Here is a 25,455-nt window from a genome sequence, read left to right as displayed (position 1 = left end):
TACTTATTTTTATAAAACCTGTGTTGTGTCCATCTGTAGTGTTTTCACAAATGCTTTACACACTGTCTCTGAGATAAGCCTTCCTGCTCGTACCAAGCTACCACAGGGTTGAACTGGGGTTATTTAGGAGTGTAGCCCCCTTACTCTGACTTGAAGCAAGGGTCCCTATTTGGACAAAGGTGCAAGCCATTGCCAACTAGAGGCCCCCAGGTCTAACAGCAACATTTAAAAAAAGAAAAGTTATCTAAAAACAACAGAAAAGAAGGTAAGCATAAGGAAACTGTGCTTTGCCGGTGCTCCTTAGCCTTGACTGGAAGTGAGGTATCAGCTGCTTGAATGTTTTAAGAGGCAGCATGGAAGAGTGACACAGGACTGAACCAATGGTAAGTAGCTGGCAGGAACAAATTTGTTTTGTTGAATACAGCAGGTCTTGCAGACAGCGCATACACGCTGGCTAGGCTCAACCTCAAAACATTAACATGGTAGGGTAGGGCTCTTCATTCTGAAGCCAAGCATGGGCGCATCAGTGACACAGAAAAAAACCTGTGCACTTAAACATCTGCCTTGACAACCCACAATACATAAGCCCAAACAATAACATGTTAATACAGTTTACAGCACACCCTTAAATTAAACTAAATAAAACACAACGGTTAAAATAATGTATTCATTTCGCCATTAAATACAGTACCTGAAATTGTATGTGAGATTCCTGTTGTGTTCCGTAACCCCACAAATGAAAATTGGTACAGTCTCCAGTATTTTTGATCCGCCAATTCAACAGAGTTTTTCTTCCATTTGTATTGAATTTCAGTTTTGGGATATCCATCTGCGAAAAAGGGAAATCAGAGCAGAGAGCATGGCATAAAAAATCTTCAATTAATGTTACAACAGAAACAAAGATATATCCCTGATTGCAAGTCAGGTGGAGCGGAATTATCATATGGAATTACGTTATGCTTAATCCTGAGAAGGACGGTGTTCCTACATCTAATTTTCCCAGACATTTTAATACCAGACCTAAATTTACCAGACGGTAAATCTGTCTGGTAAAATTGCCTGATGCTTTGGTTGCAGCTGAAGTCAAACCTCTTTCCCTATTTTTTTCTGGCAGGGGAGTATACAAGGCTTCCCTTTAAATTAAAATTCACCACCTTCCCCTTCTCCCTAGTTCCTCGACAATCCACCCCAATCTCACACAGAGGCTGACTCATACATTTTCCACCTCCTTGCAGCAGGTTAACCAATAATCCTCATAGAACTGTCAATTTCGTGTGGTTTAATGATGGGTGGCTCTGCTTCCACGTGGTTATTCTCCATTCCTTCGGGATTAATTCACAATTGTATGACACTGGTTCAGTGTTGCTGCACTGGAATGTAAATTACGCGTTTAGTTTGCCCCTCTCCAGTAATAGACAACTCACAATTAAGACCAAGGCATGCGATCTATTCTACTAATAACTTTTTTTTGGATGGTATCTGATAAATATTCCCTCGAGGGTGCTAGTAGGATTGATGTCACTAAAATCGTCATGTGAGAATATGTTCCAAGAGAAGGCAAACAAATGAAAAAAAATGACAAATGGAGTAAAATGTTAACGTAAGTTTAAGAAAAATATCTGTGATAAAATATTAGGTTACAACAATAAGGGGTGTCTTTAATTTTAACCCATTGACTAATACAAAAACCATAACTGTAGTGCTTGAATTAACCTCAGTCACTGGCATTTGTTTGCCTACAGTCACATGGAAAGCATCCCTAATTTCAAGATCAGGTTCCCTCCGAATCATAACACAGGCAACCCCAAAACAGTTTTTGGGCTCTTTTATGTGGTGCAACTTGGTTCAAGTGGCACAGTAAACAGGGGCCCCACACCTAGACATACCCATTGCACAATTAAAGCATACCCTCCATCACTTTGTTGTTTATTGCAGTTGATGCCCTACGTGCGATGGCTAGACCATGACATGAGTTCTCAAGCAGCACCCCACTGATAAAGCCGAAGTAGGCTGAAACCAGCCTGAAGTTACATGTGCTTACTTCTGCAGGGGACTGCCTGGAGGTTTGGGATAGAATGTTCCCATGAGGCATAGGTCATACTGGTTTGTGTAAAGTAAGCCAATGTCTAGAATGGCAAAATACACAGAAACAATAGGCTGGAATGGGTCTTTAAGAACTTCAAGTTAATTATTGTAGGAAAATTGCTATCTGTAAAACAATTTAATCCTGTTTTTCAGAATAATTCATGTGATCAATAATTCTTTATATGATTTCACAAAATTATAGAATTTTGCACATCCTTACCAAAAAGTATTTTATTGTACACCACGTCCACAGACACTCCCGTTACAGAGATCCTGGGAGGGGTCAGTCAGGGGGACCCCTCTATCCAGGAAGCCCTTATTAACGCTCGCTCCTTGGTCTGCCACTTTCAGGATGTTTGGGACCTTGTTGAGGACGGGTCTCTGGATTTGCTTTTTATCACGGAGACGTGGCTCCACGAGTTCACCAACCCTCTTATAGAACTAGCTATACCCAAGGTTTTTAAAGTGTCCCGGGTTGATCACATAGCGGGCAGAGGAGGTGGGGTCGCAGTGGTATATAGGGATAAGTGGTCCCTTCAACAGGGTGTTATTGTGAGCATTGGGGATGGGGAGGCTTTGGATTTTTCCCTGACCATCTTCCCTCAATTTTCACTGGGTGGTATTTTAGTCTACAGACCTCCGGGTCCCGCAGCCACCTTTCTTAAAGCATTGGATGATATCATTATCCCTCGCTCACTGCATTTCTCCCACTTTCTTCTTCTTGGTGATTTAAACATCCATTTAGACTGTACTGAGGAAGCGGATACGAGGGAGTTCGCTGATTCACTGCACCTGGCCCAGCTATCCCAATGGGTTAATGCCCCCACCCACTGTGGAGGACACATCCTGGACACTATTTGCTTTAGTTTTCAGATGGTTATTAAGCCTCCTTTTCAAGTTACCTGGACGGATCATGCGTTTATCCCTTTCTCCTGGTTTCTTAAAGATCCTTTCCCCCCTAAACAACCCACCCAGCACAGACTGGTGCCCAAAATTAATCTGGACGCATTCAGATCAGATTTGGCAGGGTCCTAGCCAGACTTAGCCCAAGATTTGGAGGATGCTTGGGACAGCTTTAATAGCTGGATCACTCAGGTGGTCGTGCTTCCTTCCCCTCCCTTCCCCCCCAGGCGAGCCAGAGACTCCTCTTTGAAACTCTGGTTCTCCAAGGAGCTTAAAACACAGAAGAGCGCTTGTAAAAAATTAGAGCGGAGCTGGCGTCAATCCTATTGCCTCCTGTCTAAAGGGCTGTTGAGGAAAGCTCAAAAACTGTATCATGCTGCCATTGTGCAGGCTTAGAGCCTATCTATGCTGAGAGAATTGTTCTTTCAAAAAACAGTGCTAAGGAAATGTTCTCCATTGTACAGAGTTTCCAGGCACCTACGGCCGAAAGTACCATTCTTCCCATGTTGGCTGCTTGGTGTGAGAAATTATCGAGTTTTTTTATCGACAAAATCATTGCAATTAAGTAAATTTGAAAGATATCCTCGACTTTGACTTCATCAGTCGAGTGCTCTGTTCTGTCAGCGTGGGAGACCACACGGATCATCTGCTTTCTCTGCTTTTTTTCTCCATTACTTTGCAAGACTCTTTGGCAATTTTAAAAGCTCTTCAATCTGGTTCACTATTAGATCCCTGCACGGCCAGGCTGTTGGCATCAGTGGCTGAGACAGTCAACCTCGAGGTTACACTCTGATCAATCTATCCCTGAGGACAACCACTGTGCCTCTGACGTGGAAGCAAGCCAAACTCTTGCCTTTGTTGAAAAAGCCATCGGTTGATCATTTGATTCCTACAAGCTACCGGGAAATTTTGCTACTTCCAGCCGTGGCCTAAGTCTGCGAGAAGGTGATAAACAACTTACTGCCTTTGTGGAAGACAAAGGGTTGTTCCATCCAGCTCAATCTGGACTTAGGGCCAATTATAGTACTGAGTTGGCCTTGGTTGAAGTGACTGAGGCCATCAGAGAGTGTTTGCACGCTGGTGTCAGACTGGCTCTGATTTTATTAGACCTCACTGCGGCATTTGATACTGTCCCTTCTTGCCCCGCTGGCTGACATTGGGGTGACAGGTTCTGCGCTGAGTTGGGGTGGCTCATTTCTGGACCAAAGCTCTCAGCAAGTTTCAATGCCCCAGTTTGCCTCTACGCCAAAAGCTCTGGTCATCGGAGTTCCTCAGGGCTCTACCCTAAGCCCTCTCCTTTTTAATATTTATATGACTCCTCTGATTTATTTGGCAGAGGAGCTGGGGTCCAAGATCATCGCCTACACTGATGACACCCAACTCCTTTTCACTTGGAGTAAAGATGATTCTTCTCCGGTGCAGTCTAGAGCCTGTTTGTCGGCCGTTTTTAAATGGATTCATGCTGCAGGGCTTAAGTGCAACGACAATGAGTCTGAAATCCTCTTGTATGGTACCTTTCCCTCTCAATTCAAAGAATCCCTCTGGCCAGCCAAATATCCAATACCCAATTCAGTGGGCCAACCTGTAAAAAATCTAGAGATTTAGTTTAATGAAGATCTCGGGTCCATCACCCAGATAAAAAAATTAGCAGGACAATGTTTTGGTGTCCTAGGATCACTTAGGAAGTTTCTGCCACTTTTATCACAGCTGGCCAAGGAGATGGTCACCCGGGCCCTGATACTGTCGCGCATTGATCATGCAAATGCTCTTTATGTGGGCATTCCTGGGTACCAGTTGAAAAAACTTCAGTCTATCCAAAATGCCACAGCCAGGATTTTATTGAATATCCCTCAAAGGTCAAGCATACAACAACATATGCGTGATCTCCACTATCTGCCGGTTGTGGAAAGAGTGAGATGTAAAGCCCTAACCACGGAGCACACAGCTCTGTATCAGTCTGGCCCTGGCTATCTCAGCAAGCGTTTTAAATACTACGTGCCCTCAAGAAACCTGCGGTCTATGGCACCGTTCCTCGCAGAGATTCCACGTTTCTGCCAGGTGAGAATAGGCGGCAGCTCTTTGGCCTATAAGGCTGCAGTGGCCTCAAACGCACTCTATTTGGAACTGCGTTGTATCCAAGATGCTAAGCTGTTCAGCTCTTTGTATAATCTCTTCTGGCTGACTCCCACTGTAATATTGGAAGGGAAGAAAAGTATTCAGTAACACAAAACAATTTGTAGATGCCACCCACTGCTCATTACTTTCTTACAATTTGGTTATGCTTTATAATCACTTATGCAGGCAGAAGGAAGAAACGCAGCAACTTCCACTTCAAATGCAGTGTGCCACATTTACAAAGCTATTAGCATTTAACAGTTCATTTATTAGATTTATTTGTAATAATAATCAATATGAAAATAATAGATATGCAGTAAATCAGCACTAAGTACACATCTTTAAATATGAGAAAAATAAGTAAATAGATTCACATAAAATACATCCTAAATATTGGTCTCCATAATACAACTGAAATATAAATTAAAAAGACTCCACCCCTCATTACATCCTGACTACCTCCTGCACTTTATATCATTGTTGTGAAGCTCTCCACCTATAATTTGCCCCTCCATACTGCACTAAAATTTAACTTGCATCTTTGTGCAAAAATTGCCTCTGATTACAGGATGATGTTCTCAATTTCCACACACCTGACCAAGCATTTTTCTCTAAAATCTGTATATTGTGGTAAATAACAATGAAACATATCTTATATTCCTTGGAAACAATCATTTCAAGAGCAAGCTGGGGACTGTTTTTGCTACAGCTTCCTATAAAGTCGTTCAATTGTTTAATACCTTGGGAGAATCGAATATAGGCTTCATTATACTCTTCTGATTTATATATCAGGAGGTCCCAGAAGTCAGATAGCAGGGTATGGCATCTCAAAGCATCTTCAAGCCTTTGGGAGAACTTGGGCACCAGTCTGCGACCCCAGCACATGGCCACCCTACACTGAGCAAGGACGAGCAGCATTGCGATCAGTTGGCGAGAAGCGTCCGGGCAAAACTTGATGAAGCCCAGCAGGCACAGCGGCGGGCGGGCTGAACCTGTGCGGAGGTAATCTCAGAGATGGTGGCACAAACCGCCAGCCAGAATTCCGACACCTTAGGGTAAAACCACGCTAGATGACTAAAATCCACGGCAGGGGCAGAGCGACTCATGCACTTATCTTTAAGTATGAGTCCCAATTTACGTAGCTGAACAGGGGTGTGGTAGAGCCTGTGCAGGTATTTGAAATGTATGAGACAAAGACGATAGTTGGGAGATAGTTTCTTCGTCTAGCTGCAGCAATAAAGCCAATCAGCTTGGGCTATGTCCATGCCCAAATCTACGCCCCATGCCGCACGTGCGCAGTCAGTGGAGATGGAGGAGGTCGTCAGCGTAAGGGCATATAGCTTAGTTACCAGCTTGAGGGGAGTGGGGGATGTATATATAAAATCGAGTGCAGGCATCAAAGGTGGAGGTTGGGGGAAATTTGGATGCAACTCCTTACAGATAGCCCACAGCTGATAAAAGAGTAATGTGTCCATCGGACCAGAGGAAGCAGGAAAAGAATAAAACGTGTCTCCAGGGTAAAGGTCTGCCAATGTCGTCAGCCCCAAGCAGGCTGCATGTTTAGACAAGCCAGTTGGTTGGAGAGGGGGGGGGGCAGGATGTCGCACAATCGGCATGGTAGTAGCAGATAACGTTAAGGCATCGGAGAGCCGGCGCAGTCCCAACCAGGCCCAGCGCAGGGTCTCAATAGTGTCCACCTCAGCATGTGGGTGACTCGCCTGGGCAAACAGGGCAGTGTTCAGTGGCCAAGGAGATGCAAGGTCGGCTTCAACCATGACATGCGGCTGATAAGGGCTAGGATGAATCCAGAAATGTAAAAAACTGGCCTGGGCACTTAAGGCATAAAGTTTAAAATTGGGAGCACCCATACCACCAACCGACATGGGGAGAGTGAGGATGTCATATGCAATCCTGGGCTGTTTGCCAGCCCAGACCAGAGAAATGATCAGACAACAAATTTTTCGAATGAAATGAGCAGTTAGAGGTATGGGGATATTCAAAAAGAGATAAAGGAATTTTGGGAGGATCACCATCTTGGCAATGGTTACAGGACCAGCCAGGGACAAGGGGAGTCGGTTCTAATGAGATATTCTAGACTCGAGCCAGTCCACAGCGCGCCCAAAGTTGGTCCTCCAGAGGTCATCAAAGTCACTGCTCAGCCAAATACCTAGGTAGCGAGTGGGGCCGGTGGCCAATACAAAAGGAACATCTGGTGTGAATGGCTTGGTGGCATCGGTAAGAGGGAACAACACTGACTTGCTCCAGTTCACCTGCATGCCGGACAGTCCACCAAATTGTATTATCTCATGCACAAGGGGGCTGAGGTTGTCTTGGGGTGGTGGACATACAACGTAATATCATTGGCATACATGGAGAAAAGATGGCGTGGGCTGAGAAGCCGATGCCCTTCTGAGAATGATGTTGCCGAAATCGGGCCGCGAGAGACTCCATCGCAATGACAGACAGCATAGGGGAAAGCGGGCATCCCTGCCGAGTGCCGCGTTCAATCAAAATAGATCTGATATTTGACAATTAATCAGAAGAAATGCGGAGGGGCGAGTGTAGAGGAGTGATATCTTATGGATGAAAATGTTACTAAAGCCAAGGCGAGGCAGAAGAAAAATAAAAAAGGCCACTCCAATGTATCAAATGCCTTGGTGGCATCGAGTAGAGCGGCCACTGCGGGGAGGCTAGGGTTGATTTGATGAAGGACTGAAAAAATAGTCCGAAGGTTATGAGCGGTGGCACTTCCAGGGATGAAACTGGACTGATCTGGGAAGGGGATAAGGGGCATAAGGAGGAGAAGACAGGAGGCCAATAACTTTGCAAAAATCTTATTATCGATAATAATTAGAGAAAGGGGTGGTAGGAATCGCGGCAGTCAGCTGGTTTGTCCGGCTTGAGTAGTAGCGCTATCATCGCCTCGCGGAGGGACTGCGGGAAAAGGCCATTGTCAAAGGAATCATTATACATTGCAGCCAAATGTGGCTCAAGAAGCGAAGCAAAAGTCTTATAGTATGAGGCAGGAGGCCATCTAGACCAGGGGTCTTATCACTAGGTGAACTATTTATGGCAGCAAGTTTCTCTTCCTAATAGAAAGGCTCATCTAAAAATGTACGATGGTAGTCCTCTAGCCAAACCAACGCGAGGGTAACAAAATATTGTTTGAAGGCCTCATGCGAGAGAGGAGAGCCAGCAGTGTAGAGTTGCGAGTGATAGTCCATAAAACTAGCATTAATTTCACCAGGGAGGTGGTTCTGGTGGGGCCACCATCCCGGAGAGCAGCAACATAAACGACGCAGCACGGAGGGGCGTAAGACGTTGGCCAGGTTCTTACCAGGCCGATAGCTCACTCTGAAGCGACAGGCTCGGGCCTCTCTGCCAAGAAAGGAAAGTTCCCTGTCGGCCTCCTCAGCAAATTCAGTATGCTTTTCACACAAGCGCGCAAAGGTCTCAAAACTGGGGTTGGCCGCATGAGCGGTGTCCAAAGCCTTAATCTCTGATTCTAGCCAGTCCAAAGAGGCACGGATGGAACAAAGGACACCAGCTTGTTTCGAGATGCACTCGCCACGTATCACCATCTTGAATCCTTCCCATAGGGGAGACGCTGAGTCCACAGAGCCGACATTTATATCAAAGTAGTTGGTAATCGCAGTTTGGATCTCGTCACAAAAGACGGAATCACCGAGAGCGCTCAGATGAAGCCGCCATGTGAAAGAGTGCTGAGGGAAGTGAGGGAGACGAAGACAAATCTGGACAGGCCCGTAATCTGAGAAAGTGTGTGCCATATGATTAGCAGAGGTAAGCCAAGTGAGGACATCCATTGAGGAAATCCAGAAATCAATACAGGACCAGGAGCACCGGTGACGCAAGTACCCTCACGGGCCTCGGGCCACATGTGACACCAGGCAACATATAACGAGTTGTCAGTAAGTATGGACTGAAGTAGAGCTGTGGAACGAAGATGGGAAGAGTGGGGGCCAGAGCGGTCTAAGACAGCAGAAAGTGTAAAATTAAAATCCCCCCCCAGAGGAGGGCCGCCGGGCCCAGGGAAGAAATAAGGTGCCATATGTGCGTGAAGAGGTCGGGGTCATCCGAGTTTGGGCCATACACCGCAGCAATCGTCACTGGTTGGGACAGCAGGGAACTGTGCAAAATCAAATATTGTCCATCAGGGTCCATATTTACCTGAGTAGTGTGCCAGGGGAGCCCTCTTCTTATCAAAATGGACACCCCCCTAGAATAGGAGGAATAAAAAAAAGAGTGCGATTCACCCAAGTGGCGTGACTGGAGTCTGATGGAGGTCACAGGCAATAGGTGTGTTTCCTGCAAAAGGCAAATGTCGACCATGTGCTAGTGTAAATAAGAGTGAATGAGCCTGGCTTTAAGGTGATCATTGCGACCATGGATATTCCAGTCCAACATATGGTGTCAGTCATGTTATTCTATGACTAGGTAAAAATGGGACGCAGAGCAAGAGGCCAGGCAGCAGGAAAAGCCAGTGTGTGCGCTGGTGTGTGACCAGGGGAGGAACAGAGCAGTCGCCTGAAGCATATGGTGGGACCGGCCGGTAACCTGCAATTCTAGAAGGCCCAACCATGAGGGAGCCTACAGTGAGCTAAGAACAAAAAGGTGAGGATAAACAGCACCAGGCAGGAAGAGTAGGATGTCGTGTACAGTTATACTGCATTGAATCACGCCTAGCGGTGAAGTGATGCATGCTGATAAGAAGCGGAAGGTGAAGACACAGAAGCAAAAAAGTCCCAATAAAATGATAGGAAAACCTGGAAAACCTCCCACACCAACCCAACCCAACCTGCCGCACAAAATGCAATCGGGAAACCAGTTTCTGGCAAAACAATAACAGACAGAGTGCAGACAGCCACATTCCCAAACCATGCCCCCAACCCAACCACCCCACCCCAATGACCCAAAAGACATTTTCAGAAGAAACACCACCTCCACACCCACTCCAACCCCCCAATCAGGCTGAGAAACCTCCCATACCAACCCCAGTAACCCGCAACTTGGAAGAAGGAAAACAACATCAGGGTCGGGAATTATCCCGTGGGGACATGGCAGAGCTCAGCGTACTCCCCTGTAGTAAAGCAGGGTGGCCAAGCTGTAAGAACAACGGACAGCGTAAGGTAAGAATTAGCCAATAAGTCACAACAAATCAATCATTGTCACTGAGGTGAATGGTTGAAGTGAGCTGAGAGCCAGATGGTGACGAGCGGTATGATTTATTGAGTTTCTTGTCAAATGTGAGGGCGTCTTTTGGATTAGAAAACATAAGTGTTTTTGCACCCTGTCGGACCCTCAGCTTTGCTGGGTAAGCCCATGTGTAAGCAACATCAGGTTTTTGGAGGATCCGCTTTGCTGAGAGGAATTCATGGTGAGCAGCCTGGACAGCTACAATATAGTCAGGGTAAAAGGAGAGCGAGTTACCTTGATGGCTGATTTTGCCTTTGTCGCGTGCCGCTCGAAGAAGGTTGTTTCGAACACTGAAGTTCAGAATTTTTGCTAGGTAGTCCGAGACAAGGATGTGGACCAAGAGAGCGATAGGCGCGTTCAACAATGAAGACTGAGGAGAGAATGTCACTGAAAAGTTCCCTGACCAGCTGCTTCACGAAATCCTCCATACGGGAAATATTGGTGGATTCTGGTACTCCCATTATGCAGAGATTGCTCCTACGGGAACATGCCTCCAAATCCTCATTTTTATTCCGGATAATGTCAAGTATTTTGTTCATCTACAACAATTTCTGATGATCCTGAGTGGTGGCGTTCTCAATATCCGAGACCCTGGACTCAACGTGAAGGAGGCGAGTGTCGTGGGAGTCCACATGGGCCTTGACCGAGTCCAGGCATGTGGACAGTTGGTTGAGTTGGGCCGCGATTCCGGTGACCCTGGACTTAACGTCAAGCACAATCGCCTTCAGGTTATCGCCACAAGAAGCAGGTGTCTCCATAATGGCCGCAGGGTCACCACCGTCCAGTCCCGCACCGGCTTGGTGAGTCGATCTGCGCTGGTTGAAGGTGATTTTAAGCTGCTTAGGGTCAGTCCTCGCCATGGCGGTCGGACTCAGACAGAAGGCGCCACCAGGGAACCGGGAGGCGGAATAGCAATCAAGCGGGGCAGCGGCAAAGGGCACATCGGGCGAGCCATCACTCCACGGCAGGTACAGGCGGAGTAGAAGAGGTAGCAGAGACCTCTCCACTGGGGAGCAGTTGCAACCAACTTCCACAGGTAATGGGCGCCGTGGGGCGATGAAGGGAAGTAGCTGATGGCACGGGCACCAGGCCTGCAGCACAGCAGAGAGACACAGGAAAAGCATGGCACCTTAATCCGAAGGAATAGAGGATGGCCAAGGAGCCCACAGGTTCTAAAGTGGAGGCGGTCAAATACACAGCGTGGGGTCAGCTCCACAGGACTGATGGCGGCAGGGCTGGGTCGGTGGCGGAATGACAGGTGAGCACAGGTGACCACTTTGCATGCCTCTCAGGGCCCAGGCAGAGAAATGGAAGCCACCACAGACGAGATGTATGGGATAAAGAGAATTGTCAGATGTCCAAAATGTGACGGGGCAATGTCGCAGTGCAGCACAGCAAGGGCAAAGTCTCAACGTGCAGTATGGCTGCCCAGAGGCCACACTGGGGTGCAAGTCAGCTGGCACAAGGCAGGCCTCGGAACCAACACAGGTCTGGACTGTGTAGGGGAGCAGCCCAATAGCAGGGTACAGCAGCCACTGGGGCCCGGGCTCAGGGACATCCAGATAGCGGGAAAAGCGCCGGGCACCAGAGGCGAGGGCACCGAGGCGGAGACGTGGTGGTCCACGGAGAGAGGCAGCAGGGGTTGCGAGTGGGCTCAAGGGTCCCCGCACAACTCAGTGGCTGTAAGCAAATCACCAGGACTAATGCAGTTCCAGTCCACGGCAGCAATCACCCAGGCCAATGATTAAAGACAGCCTTTGCTGGGGCCCAGGGCCCGGCACATCTGGGAAGCAGGGAGGGCACTGGACACCAGGTGCAGGGGGCAGCAAGGCCAAGGAGTGTTGGGCCGCTGGAGGAGGCGGCCAGGGAGCGGGTACTCTCAGGGCCCTCCACACAAATCAGCAGGGTGGTGGCTGGGAGCGCACGCCCAAATGAGGTTACTACAGCGTGGAGGCGCGGGGGTTCACTTCTTCCATCCCCAGGCCCGGGCTTGCGGACCCCTAGCCCCGTTGCGAATGAACACAGCGGCAATGGCACTCACCGGGTCTAACAGCTTATACTCCTCCGGAGTCCTCAGGGCGGCGCGGATCCGCCTGGTGTCCAGCCAGATAGCAGTAAGAGGAGGACCGGGCCTGGCCTACCTCAAGGAGCAGGCCCAGTGCAGCGATCGGGCAACAGATCTCAGCCTGCACACATTGCCATGGAGCAGAAGCGGTACCAATCCACACCTCAGGTAATGCAGAAGCGGGAAACGCTAGTTGTTGACTTTATTAGTGCTGTCCTCTGCAGGATGATGTCGGATTATTAGCTCACTTAAAATGCGGCCCTCTTGCAGCCGGCCAAGCCACAACCCCTCTGATTTATATTTGAAAAGGCATTGCCACTGTTTAATAGCAACAATGTTTTAAAATCCTCTGCCTTATGCCAATCAAAAAGTTAAACTCCTGTTGTCTATCAGCCACCTTAGTAATTGATACTGGCGTCATCATAGGCAAGTCAAACCAAAAGTTTAGAATGAGTTTCAAATACAACCAATCCAAATACCTTTTACACTTAATCACAACTCATTATGTCTCTTAGTCCATCTAGAAAAAACAAAGTTTAATGATCATCCCAAAAGCAAAGGTTTCAAATTAGAACCTTTATCTATTCCTCCTGCATCAAATTCTGTCCTCAATCTATCCAAGGAATTGGGTTTAGGCACTACAGCAATCCTCCAAATAAAATTACTATGAACCATTATCAAGGAGTTTAGGTTTGCCATGCAGGAAACAACATTTCCAAGGCTGCCTTTACCATGCAATGCCTTTGCCATGCATGCCTTTACTACATTGGTAAGTTTTCACTAAATTCAGCAGGAAGCAAGATCTTGTTCTGCTGATTTTGCTTTTGGTGATTTTCTGTAAATTTTTGAGAAATTAAATGTAAACAATAATTGTATATTTTAGCAGTTGGGCCGTAAAAGTTCTGCAAGTCTACTGCCAGAGTGCAAATTTAAAAATGGAGGCATGTGATTGGTCGAGAGGCCTGATTTTTCTGTCAGCCTTCATGCTCTTGTGTAAGTGAGAGGTGCCTTTGAATTCCGCTGGTGCTCTTAATGGCTGGTTTTTTAAATGTTAGAAATAAAATGGACACAAATACTGTTTAGTGTGAAAAATTGTAGATGTTGTTGAAATGTAGTTAATATCTATATAAGGGGCATGCTGTCCACCTAAGTTTAGAGGGGAGGTGTTTAATGTATAACTACTGTGAGGAAAATAAAAGTATATTGCTTTTCACTAAACGTTACTATCTCGTGGGAATCTTGCAGGATCGTGAATAGTAAAAAGGGGTAGATGATTTCTCTGTACACTCCATTAGTAGGAATGCATATTGTGGTGCTTGTTTTTAAGAGGAAGTGTGTGGAGATGAGTACTGTGATGAGTAGATTCTTAATTCTTATTTTTTTTAAGTTATGATCTAGCGAGACACTTGTGGAATCATGAAAAGTAGAAAGGAGTAGGTCAATTTTGAATACACTGGAGTATGTACAGTTGCTACTATGTGGAGGCGTATTACTGGGAATGGTGTTTATCAGAGTCTACTATTTATTCCCATTAGCTTTCAAAAAGTTGCATGTAGAGTATAATCTCTTCCAACACACTACTTTGCACACCCATTATCAGAGAGAGTGGTGTTATCAAGGAGGACAATACCTGGGCAGAGCATCCTATGCACAAATTTAATCCAAGAGAGAGGTCTCAGTGGAGAGGGCAGTCTCCCTCCACACAGCCTAATATGGACATCCGTCATCTGAAGCAGAGGTCTGACAGAAGAGGCATTTTACACACCCTAATACAAAGACCCATCAGCTGAGAGAGAGGTCTAACAGGAGAAACTAGTCCATGTACATACCCTACCACACACAGGCATCATCTGGGACATGGGTCTGACATAAGAGGCAAGTCCTTACACACACCCTACTACACACAACCATCATCTAAGAGAGAAGTATGACAGGATAGGCCAGTCCCTCTCAACAGACTACTATGCACACCTGTCATCTGAGAAAGAGGTGTGAAAGGATAGGCCTGTTATTATCCACGCAATAATACTATTACCTATCCTATGAGACAGAGGTTTGGAAGGAAAGGACAGTCCATCAACACAAGCTACTACGCACACCCATCATCTGAGGGAGAGGTCTCAGCAGAGAGGCCAGTATCTTTCCACACACCCTACCATGCACATCCGTTATCGGAGAGTGTTCTGAAATAAAAGGCCAGTCCCTCCCCACACCCTACTACACACATCTGTCATCTGAGGTCTAGAAGGAAAGGGTAGTCAATGTTCATGCCCTACTGTACACACCCATCATCTGAAAGAGAGATCTGATGGGAGAAAGGTCTGACAGGAAAGGCCACCAAACCATGTACACATTCTAATACTCACACCCGACATCTCAGAGAGATGTCTCAGCAGAGAGAGCAGTCTCTCTTAGCAATACCAGCAGTGAATACCCATCATCTGAGAAAGAGGTCTCAGTGGAGAGGCCAGTCTCTCTCCACACACCCTACTATGCACACCCATTTTCTGGGAGAGAGGTCTGGAAGGAGAGGCCACTCCATGTACACAGATCTGCCAACTGAGAGAGAGGTCTGAGAGGGAAGAGTATTCTCGCTCAACTCACTACTACGCACACCCATCATCAGAGAGAGATGTGCCAGCAGAGAGATCAGTTTTTCTCCACATATTCACCTACATGCACCTGCCAACTGAGATAGAGGTCTCAGTGAAGAGGCTAGTCACTCCAATAATGCCCTACTGCACACACCCATCGTCTGAGAGAGACGTCTCAAAGGAGAGGTCAGTATCTCTACATACACCCTTCTACACATAACCGTCATCTGAGAGAGAGATCTCAGTGGAGAGGACAGTCCCTCAAAACACATTACAATGTACACATGTCATCGGAGAAAGATTTCTGTGTGGATAAGCCAGTCTCTCACCACACCATACTCCTTACACCTGTTACATAAGACAAGGGTCTCAATTGAGAATATTCTCTGGCCTACATACTACTATTTCCCTACAATTTTGTTGTGATCCTGCAAGACACTCACAACAGCTCACAAGCTTCAGAGAGTGAAGCTCGCTGCATGGACATGCGTAAACTCACAAGAGGCTCACAAGACCCTGATAAAAAATTACTGAGCCTGCCACAAGATGTTTTACAATTGCACGAGAGTCTTGCGAGATTTTGATAGAGAGATGTAGAAAAAAGGGCCAAGGCTCAACCAATAGTTATCATTTATATTACATGGTTGAAGAAATGCTGTGATGTGATTGGGTGCACAACCAGAGATCGTTCACATTGTTCTTGGTGATTTGTTGGAGAAGGAAGCCTGATTGAGTTTTGCTGAATAGAAGCGACTGAAGTAGGACAGGCTGGTGTCTTCAGCTGCATATAAGAAACTGCTTCAAGTTCAGGTAATTACAAATATACTTTATGAAGTTTGTTGAGAAATGTTAGTAGGTGCACTACTGTTGGTAAATGTATTCTATTCAAGGTTTACTAAGTGAAAAGATATTTCTAGAAGTGTATATTTGTTAATAAGCTTCTGAGAGGTAGAGATTAGAATGTAGAGAGATATCAAAAGTTTTGCACGTTGTGTTAAAAAATGGAATGTTAAATTTGCATATAGTTTTAAGTAAAAGAGGCAGTGTTTCTGAAATTACAAGAGAAATAATCTGCAATCTGTTAATGCAAGGCCTAGTGTTTTTATGAACCTTAGAGTACAAATATTCTACTCCTATAAGATGTTGGAGTAGAGATATTGGTATTTCTAGAGCAAAGCATTGTGCTCACTGTTAGAAAAAGTTTGAAAAGAGGAATGTGTTAGTGTACAACTGGAACCATGTTTGAAGGCATGTTATAATTTATTTGTGGATAAAAAAGATGAAGTGTTTGAGGGCGTGAAGTTTTTTAAGAGAGAGGAATATGAAGTTAGCGATATAGAACATATAATATGTGATTGAGGGTGAAAAATGTGGAAATCCTCAGAGAATATAGTGATGTATCACTACTATCAATTATTGATCAGTGTGTACCTTTAAATATTCTACTTATTTTGTAGAAGAAAAATGGCAAGCAGAAGCTATGAAAAACATAACTTCCATGTCCCACAATGGGCCTGATTATGGTGTTGGTCAGACGCATCTGTGTGGACTGGTACCGCCGGACCATAGGGCAGTGGTTCCGAATGTAGAATTTGGAAACATCAATTTTTCAATGGCAGCTTATGCAATGGGTAGAAAAGCACTGCAGCTCAAGTTGCCATTGAAATATTTATGCTTTTAAACATCCTCACACAGTGTGCCACGTCACATGGTGCAAAGATGTTTAGGGTGGCACCATAGGTGCCCTCCAGGCCCCATAGTGGATTGCCAGGGGGGAAGTTGGCCCTGCCCATGGGCCTTCAAAGTCACTTTCCAACAGCCTTTACATGACGGAAAGTCCAACATGGAAAGGCTGTGGGAAAGTGCCATCATAATACCGACCGCTGAGCTGAGACTGGTTTCGCCATTATTATGGGATCATGATGCCTTCTGATGCTCTGACGGGCTCCTTGAGTCCCTCCACCCGCTGCATCGTAATGTGGCAAGCGGACCTCAGGGGCAGCCAACATCATAATCACGCCCAATATAAGGAGGAGGAAAACAAAAATGTTTACTTTGGAAGAAAGGGAAAATAATATCTGTTTGGAAAGTTAGGAAAAAAAATAATTTTACAACTGAATTTGCTCTTACTGCCTACTTAGACATTTGTACCCTTGGAGAAGGTTGTTCTATGCAGCTCAACTTGTTTTTTATGACAAAATGATCTGCTTAATTAAACAGCAAAAATGTGATTTACCTACATAAGGGGGATTGATATCTGCTTGAGTAGTAAGTACCTAGGTAGAGGTTGTATCTGACAGGTGAAATAATGTGTAAACAGCTGAAGAAGGTTCTAGTTTGGCTGCTCAATCTAAGTTTGTGTTAGCTAGCCTTTCAGAATTATTGCAACTACAATACTGTAATAGATGTAACACACTGGTTGTTTCTATATTCCAGGCTGAACTTCTTTTTGTTAATTTTATAAAACAACATTTTTGCACAGACTATTTTGCCACCTAGCCTGCCATTGAAAGACAATTAAAAAAGATATTGTTTGGCAGGCTATGGTGGCTGAAACAATGAAAAAGATGATCTGCATACAACAGTCGTGGCCGGCATGAATCGCAGGGGTGGGGGGTCGTGCGGGGAGGAGCTGTGGGGTTAATTAATTTTTTTTTTAATTAAAAACGTGCATCCGGTCCTGGACTCCCGCATTGCGTCTCCTGATCTCTCTGCTAACAGGAAGCAGAAGCAGGCAGCCTCCCTCTCTTCCCCATAGCCAATCACAACGCTGCAATGGCAGCATTGTGATTGGCTAGGACGCCGTCCTTACAGACATCTATGGGGAGGCCATTTTCTTCATGCAACCTGCTCAGCAGCCTACATGAAGAAAACGGAGAGTGCTATGACTAGTTTTGTCAGCTCTGGGGTCGACCAAACCTTCAGCACCCATAACATTGGGCTAGCCACTCCTCCCTGACCCTTCCACCCGCCCCCAACCGGCATACCCTTCTTCTGCTTTCTCACAGTGCGAGAAAAAGAAACGTATAATGGTATTTATACCATTTTATGTTTCTGCTGCTTGCACTGCGAAAAAGCAGTGGGGCGACGCTCCAACGCCCACATGGAGGAGCAAACCCTGGCACACAACAAAACCCAGTAGGCAAATGAAGCACAAGGGGAGAAGATGTTAGTACCTGGTTATGATTGAGGAACAGATGTTATAAATTAGTAAACGTTTGTTGTTCGTTTGTTTTACAGTTGTTGATGTGTTTTTTTCATTTAGTTGGTGTTTGTCATGGTGTTAGATTGTTTTTTTTAAACAAAGGTTCAAGTTACTAGTGGTTTCTTTTCTTAATTGCTTTTAGAAATTTGAATATTGTTACAGTGTTGCAATGTTGACTTATAGTGGCAGTTCCATCTTCAAGAACTGCAAATGTATGGTACTATAGAAAGATTAGTGTTTCTTCACACTGTAGTATAAATATTTTTATACATGAGAGAGGTTTTAACTCAGAGGTGAATGGATCTTCATAGTATACTATGCACTTCTGTCCGGAGGTGGAGAGGGAAGTCCTTTTCCACATGTTATTATTTATGCTTGTTACTCTGGAGAGACGTTTCAGTGGAGAGGTTTGTCTCTGTGTACACCTTACTATGCCTGCCTGTCCTCATAATGAGATGTCTGAAAAAGAGGTGAGTGTGTACTTCCATTGAAACCCAGTACTCATTTAGAGACTGGGGGTCTGTGACAGCAATCCCCTGGCTGTTTCTCAGTCCCGAGATTGCTGGGTCTAAAGTGCGCATGTCATAATGTCCGGCTGTAGACAGTCTGCCAATAATAATACTGAAATAATACTGAGGTTTATAAAGCGGCAACAGCTACCTCAACACAGAGATGTCTGGGCGCAATCTGACATGCACACTGAGCCCTGGGAGACATCCTGCAATCTGTAGGAATCTACACCACCTTCACACTCCAGCAGCGTGGGCCAGTGGCATACAGAATAATAAAATGGTAATGAACATTTTATTATTCTGTGTTTACCACAGTGCCAGCATGTGGGGCATTTCTCTTCCATCCATGAAGAACAAAACACCACTGGTTATTCTCCCGGGGAGAGGTCTAAATGGAGAGACTTACTATACTTACTATGGATAATTAAGGTCTTACATTTTAGGTGTGTACCTTCCCCACCATATTATGCATACTACTGAGCCTGGGGAAAAGAGTGCAGATGCAGTATCTCTTTGCACCCTACTAGTTTATTTAATGCAAGGTTTCACTGGAGAAGCTATTCTCATTCACATAGTCTACTATACACCGTTGTTAGGCTGTGGAGAGGTGTCAGTGAGATATAGGGCCTTCTTACACCATACTGTGCACTGTCTCACGAGATCATAAAAAAGATGGTGATGGAAGTTTTTCAAATAATGATAAATGGACTTAAAGTAAATACATGTGTATCAATGTGAGCTATGCACCAATGTGTATTCCAAGCAGATAAAACAAGTGGGGTTTCCATAAATCTAGTGGTTTATTTTTTCCACCATTATATAATGAATTGCATTTTTCTTCAAATAAACACACTATTAACCCCTTCACAGCTGGGAAAATTCCTCTGCTGTGCTGGGGGGCGGGGGGCGTGCACAGCGCCCCCGGGCTCATGAAGAGCTCAGCTCGTCATGAGCCACTGTGGTCTTGTGCTCATGACCAGCTCAGCTCGTCATGACCACACCCGTTTCTTTAGAACGCTCACACAACAGGGGAATTTGCCCAGCATGCGAGCGTTCTAACGGTCATGACGAGCTGAGCTCGTCATGAGACTCGAAGGTGATAATATACTGGTGTATACAAATTATACATACTGCTTCAGGATATAACAGTGTAAATGGTGATTGTGAGAGTAAACCGGGCTTTCTTCCTTGCTCTCGCACAAGCTTCGAAAAAGGGAAAAAAGAAAACAGTACAAACAACATGGATCATGCAACTAAAGGGTAGCTCTTAAAAGACCAATTTTTGTTAATAGGTTTAAACAACTATTAAAAAAATGTGTGCTTACAAATTTTTTTTATATCTTTTTGATACTAATTTTTTTTAGAGGGTAGGACTCCGTAGAACCGAGTCACAAGAAAACAATTGAAAAAAAATTAAAAGAAGAAAATGGGGAAGGGTAGAAACACCCTGACTCCGTAGGCCTGCTGAGGAGGTCCAACAAGGACCCCCAGGCCCAAAACAAAATTATATATTTTTTAAAAACAGCCGAATGTGCTCTGGGTGCCCGAATCCAGAAAAAAAAATAATGAAGTGGAGGCTCCCCCACTTTATTTAAATGAGCCAAAGGGTGGGCTAGGGTCCGGGGCAATCCTATAACTATATTGCCTGGGACCGCCATCTCCCCGGGGCTATGTAAAATAGGTGCGGGAGGGCACACAGACATTCCACAGCCCCGGGGACCGCCACCTTCCGGGGCTTGTTTTGTTATTGGTATGGGGACTCTGGGGCCCTACTAAGCCCAGGGGACCACCACCCCGGGGCTTTAATTAAATATGCAGGAGGGCCTATGGGCCTCCCAAAGCCCCTGGGACCACCAGCTCCCCGGGGCTTTAAAAATAGAGGGAGGAGGGCCATTCAACACCCCCTCCTGGAGTCCTTGATGGCCCTGGGGACTGCCACCCCCTAGGGCCGGCTTGTGCAATGTCCTGGGGTACACACTCCCGGGTCATTGCTGTTTGCTATGGCAAGGCGGGAGCCTTGCTCCAGCCATGTCATAGCAAACTCTGCTTTGCTTCATTGAAGCAAGAGCAGGAAAAACTCCTCTCGCTTCAATGACGCAGAGCAGGATTGCTTTTGGGCAAGGGGAGCTGCATGTTAGCATCTCCCCTTGCCCAAAAGCAATGCCGGTTCCCTCAGGAAGGGGGAGCCGGTGGGACCCTGGGGCATTGGGGCTCCCCCACAGTCCCCAACGAAGAGGCCAGGCCCTGGGGGATGGGGTCCCTGGGGCCAGAAGTGGACAAGGGAAGGCAGACCACGCAGTCACCCTTCCTAATGGTTAATAAAAACATTCAAGAATTAGACATGCCCGAGGGATGGGGTCCTCCGGTGAATATAAATTAATGGAAGTGGACCTTTTTTTTATAAAAGTTTGGAGCGGCGATCCTAACGCGGGGATCAGCACAACCCCTTAGTGTGTACGTGCTGGGTGCTCGGCTCTCTGCGCGGCCCCCTAGTGTGAACGCTCTGGGAGTGCGGCTTTCAGCGCGGCACCAGAGTACTTCACAGGTCTTTAAAAGACCATTTACCTGTTAATGAGACTTTGCTGTGTTTTTAACCATTCTTAGAGCCCCTGCATCTCCACTCTGCCTATAACTGGAAGAATTAGCCCCCCCCCCAAAAAAAATATTATCAGCCTCCCCCGAAATTTGGCTCTAATTGCACCCCTGACTGGCTTACGCTTACAGAATTCCATAGATTCTATCTGCCGTATGTCAATGATCGAGCTGTGGGTGCGGGAACATTTTCCAGACATGATTCAGGGCCTTTGATTACTGGTGCTCCACGGACCCAGCAGCTCGCTTTAGCGTATCCAGTGGATGGGACTCTGGGGTTAGGCTCCGGCAACATATGTACCTATCCAATCACTCCTCCAATCCCCATGCACTTATAAATTCACCATACACTCTCCTTTCAGTACTCTAATCATCCAGTCTCTACCCATGTACTCATAGAATGACCCAGACATAGTTACATAACCAAGGTCTTCTCCACTGCCAGAGGTAACATGGTTGCGTGTGCAGTCAACAGCACAATGTAATGTGGTAGGGCCCAGGGCCATCAAGCATACATAATGAGCACACGGACACAGTTAGATAGTGGAACTGGCTACGGGCACGTGCACTTGTCCCCTTTTTATTACCATGGTCAATATGTCCAGTGATTTTTGTGCTGGATGCGTGTGGGGTGAGTGTAAGCCAGCCCTCAGGGAATGGTTGGTGCTGGAGACAACCTCAACATTGATCCTCAGATCACACACAGAGATTCAGTCATAAAGGGTCCATGACTTGTGGTGCACTAAGGTAGGGGCACCAGATCTGAAATAACACACAAAAGATTCTATCGTAAAGGGTCCATGACTTGTGGTGCACTGAGGGAGGGGCAGCAGAGATGAGCGTGCTCATGTGAAGAAATTGTTAATGTCCCTTCGGAATATTCCCGCTGTCTGAGGTGACATTGTTGCACCAGGTGTCTACAGCACAAAACATAAAGGGTCCATGATTTGTTATGTATAGAGTTAGTGGCACCTGAAGAACTCAGTGTGTGCGCAGCAAGCGATGATGGCGTGTCCTTGCAGGACAGAATTGGATTGGGCATGTGTGAGACCTGCTGACCGCAGTGTAGGCTGAAGGCAGCGGTCAGCAAGGGCCCACAACCATCAATCAATCAATCAATGACATTTATAGAGCGCGCTACATACGCGTAGGGTCTCAAGGCGCTTGGGGGAGGGGGGGTGCCGCTACTGCTCGAACAGCCAGGTCTTCAGCTTCTTCCTGAAGGAGAGGTGGCCTTGGGTCAGGCGCAGGTCGGTCGGGAGGGAGTTCCAGGTCTTGGCGGCCAGGTAGGAGAAGGACCTTCCTCCTGTAGTCGCTCTTCGGATGCGGGGGACGGCGGCGAGGGCGTGGTTGGCTGATCGGAGGTGGCGTTTGGGAGCGTAGAAGTTGATCCGGTTGTTGAGGTAGCTTGGTCCTTGGTCGTGTAGGGCTTTGTGTGCGTGGGTGAGGAGGCGGAAGGTAATTCTTTTGTTGACGGGGAGCCAGTGAAGGTCTCTCAGATGTCCGGAGATGTGGCTGGTTCGTGGGATGTCGAGGATGAGTCTGGCTGAGGCGTTCTGGATCCGTTGGAGTCTCTTCTGGAGCTTGGCGGTGGTCCCGGCGTAGAGGGCGTTGCCGTAGTCCAGTCGGCTAGTGACGAGGGCCTGGGTGACGGTCTTCCTGGTCTCGGTGGGGATCCACCAGAAGATCTTCCGTAGCATGCGTAGGATGTTGAAGCACGCCGAGGAGACGTTGTTGACTTGCCTGGTCATGGAGAGGGAGGAGTCCAGGATGAAGCCCAGGTTGCGTGCGTGGTCTGTCGGTTTGGGTGCGGTGCCCAGGGCGGGAGGCCACCAGGAGTCGTCCCAGGCGGAGGGTGATGAGCCCAGGATGAGGACCTCCGTCTTGTCCGAGTTCAGTTTCAGGCGGCTGGTCGTCATCCACTCGGCTACCTCTTTCATCCCTTTGTGCAGGTTGGCTCTGGCGGTGGCGGGGTCGTTGGTCAGGGAGAGGATCAGCTGGGTGTCGTCGGCGTAGGAGATTATGCTGAGGTTGTGTTGACGTGCGATGGCCGCGAGGGGGCTCATGTAGACGTTGAAGAGGGTGGGGCTCAGAGAGGATCCTTGAGGGACGCCGCAGATGACTTTGGAGGCCTCTGACTTGTACGGTGGTAGGCGGACTCTCTGTGTTCTTCCGTCGAGGAAGGAGACGATCCATTCCAGCGCCTTGTCCTGGATTCCGACGTGCTGAGGCGCTGTACTAGGGTGCGGTGGCAGACAGTGTCGAATGCCGCGGAGAGGTCTAGGAGGATGAGGGCCGCTGTTTCTCCGTTGTCCATCAGGGCTCGGATGTCATCGGTGGCGGCGATGAGGGCGGTCTCGGTGCTGTGATTGGCTCGGAAGCCAGACTGTGAGGGGTCGAGGGATCCATTTGTCTCGAGGAAGGCGGCCATCTGCTTGTTGACGGTCTTCTCGATGACTTTGGCTGGAAACGGGAGGAGCGAGATGGGGCGGTAGTTCTTGAGTTCAGTGGGGTCCGCTGTTGGTTTCTTGAGTAGAGCGCTGAGTTCGGCGTGCTTCCAGCTCTCAGGGAAGGTGGCGGTGTCGAAGGATGTGTTGATGATGTCTCGTAGGTGGGGTGCGATGACAGCGTCGGCCTTGTTAAAGATGTGGTGAGGGCAGGGGTCGGTCGGAGATCCGGAGTGGATGGAGTTCATCGTGCGGATGGTGTCTTCGGTGCTGATCGGGGTCCAGGCGTGGAGGGTGGTGGTGGGGGGTGGTTGTTCGGTCATGGTGTGCGTTGGTTGGTTGTTGAAGCTGTTGTGTATGTCCGCGATCTTGTTGTGGAAGTAAGAGGCGAGGGAGTCGCAGAGGTCTTGCGATGGGGTGATGTCGTTACCATGTGGTGTTGACTTGCAGTGCACTGAGTTAGTTGCAACAGTGGAGCTCAGTGTGTGTGCAGCCAGCGATGATACGTGGTTCGGGCGGGCTGCACTGGGAGCAATGTCTTTTGCCTAATGAATTCTGCCTCAATAAAGCCACGTGGTGGTGACTTGTGGTGCACTGAGTTAGTGGCATCAGAAGCATTCAGCGTGTGCACAGCCAGCAATGATGCGTGGTGCAGGTGGGCCGCAATGTCTGTTGCCTACTGGACTGTGTCATCTGCAAGTGCTACTCGATCTTTCCGCAGTGTAGATCGAAGGCAGTAGTCATCACAGACATCGAGGAATTTTTGTCACTTCCTCTTGATAAAATCGGAGGACATAGAGTACTATTCACTCTGCAATGAATAAATCAAGACTGAATTTGAATTGTGAGTAACCCTGGGCGTAGTTCGCGTTGTAGCGCTGCACGTAGCTACGCGAAGTGCACTTTCCACTATGCAAGCTACGCGTAGTGCACTGTGCAAAATGCTGTTTGCACCAATTGCACAGTGCCAGATGCTTGTCCGCACTGTGAATCAGTGCAATCCGCATCTTGCACAGTGCATGCGGTCATTTTCTGCCGTTCGAGTAGATTTGTACTCGAACTGCATCTTTCTCAACGTGGACTGGTAGTTTCTCATCGCGAGCGGTTGCTAGCATATGCGACCACTCGCAAGGGGAAACCTCACCTCCCCACATTGAGAATCTCACCACTCTCCCTTGCTCTCCCTCGCTCTGCCTCTGTCTCCCGCTCTCGCTCTACCTCGCTCTGCCTCTGTCACCCTCCCTCACCCTCCCTCACTCTGCCTCTCTCGCTCTCCCTCTGTCTGCCTCTGTCTCCCTCCCTAGCCCTCGCTCTGCCTCGCTCTCCCTCGCTCTGCCTCTGTCTCCCTCCCTCGCTCTCCCTCTGTATCCCTCCCTCGCTCTGCCTGCCTCCCTCGCTCTCCTTCCTTCGCTCTCCCTCTGTCTGCCTGTTTCCCTCCCTCGCCCTCGCTCTGCCTCTTTCTCCCTCCCTCGCTCTCCCTCGCTCTGCCTCTGTCTCCCTCCCTTGCTCTCCCTCGCTCTCCCTCCCTTGCTCTCCCTCACTCTGCCTTGCTCTCCCACGCTCTGCCTCGCTCTCCCTCTGTCTCCCTCCCTCTCTTGATCTCCCTCTCTCTGCCTGCCTCCCTTGCTCCCCCTCCCTTGCTCTCCCTCCCTCGCTCTCCCTCCCTCGCTCTCCCTCCCTCGCTCTCCCTCGCTCTCCCTCTGTCTGCTTCTGTCTGCCTCCC

The 25,455-nt window shown here is 47.5% G+C and overlaps 1 protein-coding gene across 1 annotated transcript in view; it reads right to left on the bottom strand.

The window, feature by feature from the left end:
* Positions 1-25,455, bottom strand: part of GABRG1 (gamma-aminobutyric acid type A receptor subunit gamma1) — a 666,028-nt gene that overhangs the window by 286,833 nt on the left and 353,740 nt on the right. The window contains exon 6 of the mRNA XM_086962691.1: positions 692-829. Coding sequence (XP_086818817.1) covers positions 692-829 — 138 coding nt within the window. The remainder of the gene's footprint in view (positions 1-691; positions 830-25,455) is intronic.

The sequence above is a fragment of the Lissotriton vulgaris genome, chromosome 3_1 (assembly GCF_964263255.1).
Source record: "Lissotriton vulgaris chromosome 3_1, aLisVul1.2, whole genome shotgun sequence".
In the NCBI taxonomy this organism is placed as follows: domain Eukaryota; kingdom Metazoa; phylum Chordata; class Amphibia; order Caudata; family Salamandridae; genus Lissotriton; species Lissotriton vulgaris.
The sequence above is the reverse complement of the archived record's forward strand: the minus strand, read 5'-3'. Positions and strand labels throughout refer to the sequence as shown.